This window comes from Chrysemys picta, chromosome 8 (genome assembly GCF_011386835.1).
Source record: "Chrysemys picta bellii isolate R12L10 chromosome 8, ASM1138683v2, whole genome shotgun sequence".
NCBI classification, from domain to species: domain Eukaryota; kingdom Metazoa; phylum Chordata; order Testudines; family Emydidae; genus Chrysemys; species Chrysemys picta.
Genome location: NC_088798.1, coordinates 28,630,627 through 28,642,842, shown reverse-complemented (window position 1 = coordinate 28,642,842; position 12,216 = coordinate 28,630,627). Strand labels below are relative to the sequence as shown.

At 40.1% G+C, this 12,216-nt stretch overlaps 1 protein-coding gene across 1 annotated transcript in view; it reads left to right on the top strand.

Moving 5' to 3' along the window:
* The window catches only part of LOC101936730 (uricase-like), a 29,316-nt gene that overhangs the window by 9,535 nt on the left and 7,565 nt on the right, over positions 1-12,216 (top strand). Inside the window, exons 2-4 of the mRNA XM_005294443.5 lie at positions 3,040-3,258; positions 4,487-4,603; positions 6,344-6,422. Coding sequence (XP_005294500.2) covers positions 3,040-3,258; positions 4,487-4,603; positions 6,344-6,422 — 415 coding nt within the window. The remainder of the gene's footprint in view (positions 1-3,039; positions 3,259-4,486; positions 4,604-6,343; positions 6,423-12,216) is intronic.

Below are 12,216 nucleotides of genomic sequence, written 5' to 3'. Positions count from 1 at the left end.
AAAGCACTTCAATCCAAATATACACTGGATTAGGTAAAAGAATAAAAAATTTATGAACTAGAGAAAAATGTATTTGAAATTATTATAAGTGATAAAGGCATAAAAGTCAGAACTGGTTACACATGGGATAAAACTGCAAACTAATTCCTGAACTTTACCAAGCTAAATAAGATTTGAAATCAAAAAGGTTTCTCTCCCCCAGAAACTTTCAGCAGTCCATACTAACTGGAAAGATTACCAATTAGGACCACTCCCCCCAATCCAATGATGCTCCTATTGTCTTTCAAGTGGTCTCGCTGCCGTGAGTAGAGATGGGGGAGGAGAGGTAGTGAGGTGGTCACGGTCTCTCTTTTTTATACTCTGACCCTTTGTACTGGAAAAGTCTTTGCTGGGTCATGGGATCAGCAGTTCCATTGCGTATGTCCTTCAGATGAGTTGTAAATACTTGTTTACAATGTCGCTGCTGGGGAATCTCCAATTAAACAGGTAGTGACTAAGGCCCTACTTAATTTCCAATATTGCGGAAATTGCAGATCCTGCAATATTAGGCTTCCACCACAATTTTGATTGTAATTAGCTTACTTTTCACAGTCCACAATTTTGCATACATTTTGGCATTTGTAACACACACTTTTCCCCCCATTAGTGCAGAAGAACCTAATTTATCTGAGCTGCCAGCTGCTGGGGCTCAGGCTGCCAGCCCTGTGCATGCGGTGCTCAGGCTGTCAGCCCTGCACATTAATAACTACAATATAGTTGCAGCAAAATGTCTGGTTATCAAAAAAATTTGCAGGCATAACTTGAGTGTTTATATTGTTCCACAAAACTTTTTTTAAACAAGTAAGTCTTCTCTGGCTTTTCCAAATTATCGCAATTAATAAAGGTCCTTTATTACTTTTCTGCAATTTTCCATATCTTGTCCGCAACTCAGCTGCAATTATTTGACAATCATCCTGTGATTCAAGTAGGACCTTAGTAATGACTCTTTAGCATTCTGCTGACCTGCAAGTGTGTCTTTGTCTCCGAAAAACTAGTTTGAGCCTGCTTTTCTAACATTGTAACATGTTACCATAAAATCATTGCAATACAGTAGTCTCATAACTTTACATACAAAGTTACCACACACATTTTACCAAGATAATAATGGTCAGCAGATTATGAGTTTTCACATGATACCACACAAGGCATACTTTGTACAGGATATATCAAACCATATAAAAGTGGTGAACATGCAGCACAGAGTGTCACATGGGGCACAGTGTCTCACAAACCTGCCTAAATATCTCACCTGATCTTCCTCTGCATTCTTGCCATACCCTCCGCTTTGCCAATCTGATACCCCTTTTGTCTCTTTTTTTCACAAGTGTTTCCACCCCTTCCTCCATCCTGCCCCTTAGCTTGGCATACCTTTTTGAAATCCATTTGTCAAACCTCCATCCTTGATCCATTCAAATCACTACTTAGGACCCTACGATCTCCCAAAATCCCACCCACCCATTCCACCGTTTTTGGACCAGTACATATTTGTGTGCCTAACTGGAGTAACAATATCCTCATATATTGGTAACATGAGTCTTTTCTGACCACCTCTTTTCCTGGTGTATGTTATAGTCTCATTGTGTAACAGATCCACCACTTACACAGCAAGGACTTTGGAGTAAAGACTTGTCATTTACACGTTTTCTGTGAAGTACTCAGCTTGCTGTGAATGCGTTGACATAATAATTATAATATGTTCTTTTAAATACTTAGTTGGATTGTTACTAGAAACCTCAGCAGTAACTGAAAACCATAAATATATTTTTAAAGGTAATAGGGAAAAAATGCCAACCAGAAAAATAAACCAAGTTAATATGTAGAAAGAAAACCTTAGTCTGAGAAATAAGTGTGTTCCAGGGAGTTAGTAGCTTTGAAATAATGCAAGACCCTACTGCTTCTGCTTATATTTTGTGGCTGTTTAGGGTGACCAGATGTCCCAATTTTATAGGGACAGTCCCGATTTTTGGGTCTTTTTCTTATATAGGCTCCTATTACCCCCCATCCCCTGTCCCGATTTTTCACACTTGCTGTCTGGTCACCCTATTGCTGTTATAAATTTGGGGAGAGGTTTAAAAGGAGTTTGACACCTTTTGGCTGGTTGCATATATTATTTCCAGGAGCGAGCCAGAAAATGAGTGTGTACATCTGAGGCAATGGCATGGCTTGATGCTCCAGAGTGAGGGATGATCTCAGCTACAGGAAGATAAATCCAGAGTCACTCCATCAAACACTTTATAGTCACTTAGATTTACAGCCTGGGGTGTTTGTTACTCAAATATCTGAGCAATGTGCTGAGAGAGACATAATATCTTGTCTCATTGTTTCCTTTTCCTCTCCTATTTGTTGTATTCATTGATTGTCTCTTGTCTTATACTCAGATTGTACGCTCCTTGGGGCAGAGACTGTCTGTTTTTATGTGTTTGCATAGTGTGTAGCACAATGGGGTCCTGTTTCATGATTAGGGTCCCTGGGTACTACCAGAATACAAACAACAAACAATAATAATAATGGGCCTCATTCAGCAGTGTATAATTTCTGTTTTAAGCTGGTGTAACTCCATTGATTTCAGTCTAACATGTGACACTCCATTGATAACAATGAATATAAACCAAAAGTAACCCAGTGGTGAATCAAGTCTAATAGCCATAGTGGCATATTATAACTCTCCTTGTTCCAGACAATAGACAGATTAAATGGGGTATTTGTACAGTGCCCAGTGCAACAGGGCCTATAACAGTTGAGGCTTCTACAATAAAAACATTAAATACCACTACTACTATTAATAATAGTAACTCCTTAAAATGGTTTCTTTCTTCTTGCCAGAACCTCACACCTTCCCCTGGGTGTGACCTTACTTATTGTAGTATTCCAGGATAAACACAAAAATAAAATGATCGCCATTGATAAAGAAACAAGTATTTAAACCAGCTGAGCCTGGCTCTGGCTTCCTTTATAACTGTGATCTCCATTGAGTAAGAAATGCCTGTGTTTTCGCTGCAGAATGAAGATGTGGAAGTCCTGAATTCCGAGTATGGAAAGAACGTGATTAAACTCCTTCGCATTAGAAGAGATGACAAGAAACACTTCATTAAAGAAGTGGAAGCTTGTGTACATATTAGACTGGATTCTGTCAATGAGTACTTGCATGGAGAAAATTCTGCTGTTATCCCTACTGACACCATGAAGAACATCGTCTTATCTTTGGCAAAATGCAAAGGGGTATTTTTAAACTATTCTATTTAGTACTGTGCTGACTGGTATTTATGATCCTGCCCCAGATTTGTTTAGAAGTGATCATTGTACTTACTTTTCTATTGTCAACATATTTCAAAAGAGCCTCTCTGCTCTTTCATTGCCCTGTTCTATCCCCTTCCAAAGCTCACCCAGGTCGAGAAGCTCTTCTCCAGGCAAAAGCTGAAAAGAGTTTGGCTAATGCAAAATTCCTACTCTCTTTCATAGGTTTTTCTTGCTTCCTGCTTTCCAGTTTGGCACTGAAGCTCCCTTCGAGATTTTGAACTGGATCTTTCCTTTTTCCAGTACTAGTTCTTCATACACAACATTGACTTTCTCATCTGGTATTTGGTGCACAAGTGTGGATAAGCCTTATTTTATATGTGGAAGACATTTTTAGGTTTGGTTGACAACCCTGCCTCCCCATCATGAATCTTTTTTTGCATTTGGACCCCTTGGATCTGATACCCCTGAACTTTGAAAAAGTATGAATCCAATTCTGAATCTTAAACTTGGAATTTGGGCCTCCCTTCAGTTTTCTGGTGTAGTCTTTTGTCTGACAAAGCCAGCACTGTTCTCACACCTGTCTTCAGGTACCTTTTGTAGTAGGACAGCTGTGCACTCTTTCATAATAAATAATAATAATCATACCTACCTCTTATATAGTGTTTTCCATCAGCAGATCTCAAAAAGCTTTTTAAAGAAAATAAGTATCATTACCCCCAGTTCAGTGGCTTCAGCTGTTCTTTTAATCTGCTAATTCCATATATCTTAATTATACCACATTATGGACCAAATTCTCAGTCTCATTATGAAATCCCATCTTTACCCTTTAGCGTTCTGCAGGAGACCACCTACCTGGAATGTTCTGATATTACATTTTCTAAGGATCAGGTACCAGTGGTGGCTTCTCTCAATCCTGTTATTCTACCTGCCCTCTCCTTTCCTTTGTGTGGATAATACTATACCTAAGGAAAAAGGGATCGCTGATGAATGTGAATCTTTAGCTCCTATTGTAGTTTACAGTGCATGCTGACTAGGTGGGTAGAAAGACAGGTCTTTATAAACCCAGAATTGAATGGCATCCATATAATCCACAAAATCCATTTTCAATCAAAATATTTACAGTGATCCAGACAAACTGTGCATGTTGTATTCTGTATGCCAATATACGTTAGATCATTGGTGCTCTTTAATGTGTTATTTGTTTTCTTAGATCCAAACTATAGAACAATTTGCCCTGGATATCTGCAATCACTTCATTTCCTCATATTGTCATGTGGTGTACGTCAAGGCCTATGTTCAAGAGGTACCATGGCGGCGTCTAGAAAAGGTATATAAAAATACTAGGGCTGTCAAGCAATTAAAAAATTAATCACGATTAATGGAGCAACTAAAAAAATTAATCATGATTAATTGCACTGTTAAACAATAATAGAATACCATTTATTTAAATATTTTTGGATCTTTTCTAAATTTTCAAATATATTAACTTCAATTACAACACAGAATACAGAGTGTACAGTGCTCACTTTATATTTATTTTGATTACAAGTATTTGCACTGTAAAAAACCAAAATAGTATTTTTCAATTCACCTAATACAAGTATTGAAGTGCAATCTCTTTATAAAGAAAGTTGAACTTACAAACGTAGAATTATGTACAAAAAACAGCATTAAAAATAAAACAATGTAAAATTTTACAGCCTGCAAGTCCACTCAGTCTACTTCTTGTTCAGCCAGTTGCTCAGACAAACAAGTTTGTTTACATTTGGAGGAGATAATGCTGCCCGCTTCTTCTTTACAATGTCACCTGAAAGTGAGAACAGGCATTCTCATGGCACTGTTGTACTTCGTGTCACAAGATATTTACGTGTCAGATGCGCTAAAGATTCATATGTCCCTTCATGCTTCTGCTCAATAACAATCCAAAGCAGCGCGGACCGACATATGTTCATTTTCATAATCTGAGTCAGACGCCACCAGCAGAACGTTGATTTTCTTTTTTGGTTGTTCAGGTTCTGTAGTTTTTGCATCAGAGTGTTGCTCTTTTAAGACTTCTAAAACCATGCTCCCCACCTCGTCCCTCTCAGATTTTGGAAGGCACTTCAGATGCTTAAACCTTGGGTCAAGTGCTGTAGCTATCTTTAGAAATCTCATATTGGTACCTTCTTTGCGTTTTTGTCAAATCTGCAGTGAAAGTGTTCCTAAAATGAACAATATGTGCTGGGTCATTATCCAAGACTGCTATAAAATGAAATATAGGACAGAATGCGGGTAAAACAGAACCGAGGACATGCAATTCTCCCCCAAGGAGTTCAGTCACAAATTTAATTAACACATTTTTTTTAAATGAGCGTCATTAGCATGGAAGCATGTCCTCTGGAATGGTGGCATGAAGGGGCAAACAAATGTTTAGCGCATCTGGCAAGTAAATACCTTGCAATGCCGGCTACAAAAGTGCCATGCAAATTCTCACTTTCAGGTGACATTGTAAAAAAGAAGCAGGCAGCATTATCTCCTGCAAATGTAAACAAACTTGTTTGTCTGAGCGATTGGCTGAACAAGAAGTAGGACTGAGTGGACTTGCAGGTCTAAAATTTTACATTGTTTTGTTTTTGAGTGCAGTTATGTAACAAAAAAAAATCTACTTCGTAAGTTGCACTTTCATGACAAAGAGATTGCACTACAGTACTTGTATGAGATGCATTGAAAAATACTATTTCTTTTATCATTTTTACAGTGCAAATATTTGTAATAAAAAATATACACTTTGATTTCAATTGCAACACAGAATACAATATATATAAAAATGTAGAAAAACATCCAAAATATTTAATAAATTTCAATTGGTATTCTATTGTTTAAAAGTGTGATTAAAACTGCGATTAATTGCAATTCATGTTTTTAATCGCGATTCATTTTTTGAGTTAATCGTGTGATTTAACTGCAATTACTCGACAGTTCTAAAAAATACTAATGTGTTTTTCTGGATGTTTCTTTCAGTTCATTTTTTAAAAGTTATATTACAATGCATTACAGTTTTACTTACAAATGTGTTTTAAATCTGTAGAATGGAATTCCCCATGTCCATTCCTTTATCTGTGTTCCTGAAGGAATTCGCTTTTGTGAAGCCGAACAGTGTCAGAATGGTGAGAAAATAATTGCTAATTTTCCTTCAGAATCATTACTCCTTCCTTAATGTCTCTATTGATTAAAGACAAACACAGGTTTAGAGATGATTGCAGGACTTAAAGGCTTAGAACATAATCAAAGATTCTCCACAGCGCTAAAACAAAGAAAGGGGCACCTCAAAGTTTTTAAGATAGGTTTGATCCTTTGTCCTTGCTCACTGAATCATGGGTGAGCAGAATCCAGCCTTATATTTATAGAGTTCTCCTAAACTCATAATAATTACAAATTGTTCACAAAGCTTTACTATTACATAAACTCACAGGCCTGAACTGGCTTCTGAAAATGACCGGCTTCCACTAATACATCATAGTATAGCCTATAGTCTGAATTTTAGTGTTCCTCTAACAGTCAGTACACTCCCAAACATGTAATATTTTAGTCCAACTGACTAATTTACAGTAACACTGTAAAACCCCATGAATATACGTTGGCTTTGCTTCTAAAAAGATTCAATTTCTGCATTACAAATTAGGTCCGGCTGCTAGAGGACCTCAGCATAACCTCTAACGTTGCACCCATATCTCTGTGCAAGCAATTTTTCATGTGTAAACACTAAAATGTGTGTGCACAAATTCTGAATTCCTTGCATCACCAAAACTCCCACTGAGTTCAATGAGAGTTTTGGAGTGCTCAAGTAATGTAGGATTTAAAGCTGCACCTACATATGTAAACTAACGTGTTAGATATCTAGCTACTATTTGAATCTAAAAATTCAACCTCATTGCTGTGACTGCCCTCAAGAATGCCAGTTAGATCCAAATTTTGTTTTATGTAACATGAGGCTGTAATGCCAGGAACTGGACTGAGATCACTACAGTGTTAAGCACAATGGGATTGGAGTTTCTAGGCACTGCTGAGATAGAAATAGTAACAATAGGCTCCTTAGTACTGAACAATCATCAGATAGTAACAACTTTTAATTGCTACTGACTGAGGCTGTATTCAAATTCATAATCTAGAGATGAAAGGCTCTGTAGCTCATTACCAGTCTTATGACCCATCAAGTCCCCTTCCTGGTTCACAGGGTTGTTAGAATTGGAAGGCCCCTCTATGAGTTATCTAGCATGTCTCCTTGTATCTTGGCACAACTCATTTCCTCTGTGAACAGCAAAGAGCTCTGAAAGGCTCATTCTGAGTGTTTTTTCTAGTATTTCTACCAGTAGAACAGGCAGCATCAGAGACAAATTTCCAGTGAATTTTGGCCTGAGTTTTCTATAGGAAGAGATGTTTTATGATCCGGAGGACATTTAACCAATGCCACATTTTTGGCAGCATGAGCAACTCTGACTTGGGTTTCCACATCCTTTCTTAACTTCTACAAGGAAATGAAAAAAGAAACCTGAATGAAATTAAAGAGTTTATATCATTTTCTGGAAAAGCTCCTGCTTTTAATACACTGATAGTATTGCATATTTTTCAGTGTCTAAAGACTCATCATCAAACCTTGTACACCACATGCATAAAAGCTGTGAATGTTTGTGTCAGGGAGCAGTCTGTTCCTTAAGGATCGAGGTGCCTACGGGGTCAGTCCATCCCTATTACGTGGCATTGCCTTTTAAGATTTTGAACAGTCCAATGTATCTACAAGGACCTAGGAGACATTGATAGAACAGAAGCAGTGCCAGGAATAAATGGTGCTTGGGAGGAAATGCCATCACGCTGTTTTTAAGGGAACAGGAGCCTTGCAGAGTGGGTGGGGCAAAGTTATCATTTCACACAACCAATTGCGGATGAACTGGGAGAAGAGGACCAGCATAAATTCTGCCTCCTCCCTCATAGTAGGGCAGATAGCAGATGGAGAGGGCTGACCTGCTGAACACACTGAGCCCGAGGACTAATTGGGGGGAAAGAGGCCAGCTGATGGAGAACCTGGCTTAAGTACAACCCAGCTCCAAGGATGAGAGTGGGAACTCCTGTTTAAGGAGAGACGGAGAGACTGGCTACCTAATGTGAGCCAGGGCCTGAGTGAGCTCTCTCCACTGCCATCTATTGATGAACTGGGGGGAAAGTACTTCAGAAGCAGATGGCATTTGCATAGACACACCTATTGTGCCTAGGCAATCAGCAGACATACTGGCTTTGCCAAAGTGATCAATTCCAGGTGTTCTGGGTTAACATGCACTGTAGTCTTGAGTGAAGGGGTAATGAAATGTAATCCTTATTGTACGACTAAAGGGCAGCAGAACTGAACCCAACATGCCTCAGCTGAGGGGGCCACCCTTACTTGCACTTCACTCACAAGCAGGAGGTAGTGATGCCAAATCCACGTGAACGTGAGCGGATGATGGGATAACCGGTGGTGGTGCAGACTTTGTTTAAAGAGTCCTAGATACCATTTGATCCTTTCCCTCTGGTGTTTAAAGACAGAGCTGATCAGATCAAATTAGAGACTGTGTTTCTGTTCAATGATCACAGGAGTTGAAATCATTGATGAGCAGTTTTGGGGGCTGAGCCTTAGACCTGGTGTGGGGATAGTGTTGTAATGAAAGATAACACAGAGGATGCAGCAGAAGTGAGGTTCCCCACTATCCACTGATTTACCACTAAGAACTGGGCGAAGCAGTGTAACCTCAGAACACTACATCATAGCTAGAGGACGAGGGGACAGTGAGCAGCAGTAAATGTGGTGGCCATCATCATCAGCAATGGTGAGCAGTGGCAGCAGGAGAGGCATTGCTTGACACCCACACCCTTTCTGGGGTGGGAGGTGAATCATTGTGAATGCACCCCTGAATTTGGGGATGTCACTGATTTTGGATGACCAACCATGAGCAGGGTGCAGCAGAAGGAAAGGGGAGTAGTGTGTTAAAGGGACATTTGTCAGAATTTCACAAAGCAAGGTCAGAAACTGAGGCAATACTGTGGGTTGGGTATTTACATACGGCGTGCATACTTCTGAATCTTTGTTGCAGTTTTTTCCCAAATTAATACTAAGTTCCCTGTTCCTTTTAATAAAAGTTTCTTTTTGCTATAGACAGACTTAGTGCTTGCGAGTGGGGAAGTATTATCTCTTAGCAGAACCCAGGTATGGCGTTTAGTTTTCCCAGATTTCTGGGTGAGGGCTCAAGACAGTTCTGTTTTGTAATGTTAACAGGAACCCCCAGATATTGAACCTGGCCCTTGTTGCTGTTGCCTGGCAGAAGGGTTACATTTACAACCCAGCTCCAAGGAAGAGAGCTGAGGATTCCTGTTTTGAGAAAGTGACCATCTGAAGCACAACCCCAGGTCCTTAAAGGGGGGATACGGGTGGAGGTTGGGTGGGAACTCTTGAACAAAAACAAGAGCTGACTAGGACTCTTGTATGAACCCAGAGTGGGGTGACTTATGGTCACCAGTGAAGTAAGTTACCGTCCATAAACAGACTTAATAAATTAGATCCCATGAAGGGGGTACATGTTTTGAACCAACCCAAGTCTGGATAATTGATTGAAAGAACCTGAGGGGGTGCTGAGTGTACTGCACCTGCAGGGCCACAAAAGGTCATGCTGGAGGGAGCACCCTATGAGAGTTTGCAAACAAAAAGCACGTACCAGAACTCACCAAAATGACTTACCTTCAATTTTCAGTCTCGCTATCATGCAGCCCTTTAATAGTTTTCTCTGGATTTCCTGCATAAATGAGGAGTAACACCAGAGATGGTTTTCAACTATTTCCTTTTTAATTTCTTGCAAGATAATTGTCTCTATCTTTAATGTTCCTCCTACACACCTATTAACTAGACTTTGAAATTTACTTCAGGCAACGCTTGCATTTCACCCTTTCACTCTGCTAGTAAAAAGAGCTCTGAGAATTAATATAATCATAAGCATATTTCATTATCAACATATCGAACGTTAACAAGCACAGAGCTATTGTGAGTCAATAAAGGTCTTGGTTAATTTAATTGATTCAATATCTGGCAACTGAAAAGAAAACATAAAACCTATATATACTGATAGTATAAAATAAGGTATTTTATCTTTCAATAAACATTGCATAGGTGCTCAGTCACCCACTGTAATGAGCTTAAGACAGTGGTCCCCAAATTTTGAGGGTCGCACCCCTCTTACCCCATCAGTGCCCACCAGCCCGACCCCTCTGGAGCCAGGGCCGGGGTTGGGGGGGGTTATAGACAGGGATACGGGGTCCGAGGCTGGGGCCGTGGCGGGGGCAGGAGCGGAGCCGCAGCTGGGCTGTGGTGGGGTCCAGCATCTGGGCCCGTGGCCAGGTGCAGCTCCACTCCTGGTCTTGGCCCCAGGCCTGGAACAGAGCTGCGACCAGCAGCTGAGGCTGGGAGCTGGCACAGGGCCGGGAGCGGAGCTGCACTGAGGCTGGGGCCAGGGCCAGGAGCCGGGGATGCAGTTGGGGCAGGACCAGAGCAGAGGTGGGGGTGGGGAGGGACTGGGTGGTGCTCCCTCCCTGCCCCTTGTGGGAGCTGGTCTGGGTCCTGCCGGGTCCCCCACAATGTTCCTCCATGCCCCCTAGGGGGGCACGCGCCACAGTTTTGGGACCTCTGGCTTAAAACAATAGATATATAAAACATCTATATCCCAGGTTATAGGGGAGCTCCTTAAACTGAGGCAGTGATACTTGACAGTAAAATACATAAATTAGGAGTTTCGTTGCTCATGCGCCTCCAGTGCATGATTACTTAACAGCACTGACTAAACTCCTCAAGTCCTGTCCCAGCAGGCATAAGGCTCTGTATGAAACCTGGGAAGTATTACTGAGGGCAGTCTTTTCTTTAACTGCTCCAATGTTCTGGTATGAAATAGAGGGGAATCCCCTGGAAATTAGAGATACAACTCCTTAGACAAGTTTAAGACAACAACAAAAAGAATGCCAAGAATAAAAATGAGAGGAGATCTGTATCTGCAAAATAAAATGTGATTATTATTTCAGATGTGCCAATCCATTTTAAATATCTCCTGTATCAAGTGGCCATTTTTTTTAAATTAAGAAATTCTATTACAGGCTATTCTTTAAATATTGTCTTATAAAGGAAAGAGCTAATACAAGTAAGGGAGAGTGAATTGGAGCCTATTCTGGCTTGCACGTTATCATCAGAATTATTAACTAAAACCCAGCCGCAGAATCTATGTTATTCAAGAACTCACAGTCAGAAAGAACCCAGCTTGCCTTTCAGATTCTACACAAAGCTGGCAGCTAGGAAATGCTATCTTTTTCAACTGGCCAAACGTAGTGTGAAAATCACTGACACAGAATAAGTATGAAAATTCGTTATCAGAACTGGTCAGAAGATTTTTATTTTCCTAATAAAAATGTCAAATGTTAGTAAAAATATATATATATATTTTTGGTTTTCAGCGAAAAGTTTTCAACAAAAGCAACATTTTGTATGGAAAGCAGATACTTTTCATGAAAAATTTTGTTTTGACAAAACCTCAATTTTCTGTCAAAAAAACAGTTTTGATGGAAAACTTTCAACCATCCCTACTCATGATGCCATTTTTATACAATCACTTTTCAGAGCATAAGCACCTTGAAAGACTACATCTCCCGGCCAATCTCCTGAGCCAGCAGAAGGAAATTTATCCTTACCAGGTGTAGAAAAGTAGACTCCCTTTTGGACCTGTAGCGTCTCAGTTTTGGAGACATCTGGGTGTAGTCACAAGGCTGGTTTCACATGCCATACAGACGTGATATTGCTATGTATGCGGGGCATGTGCTTTTCCAATGCTTAAAAAAATGAAATACCTCTCAACTGTCACTAGTGATAACTCTCAAGTATCTTAATAGAAAGATTTGTGA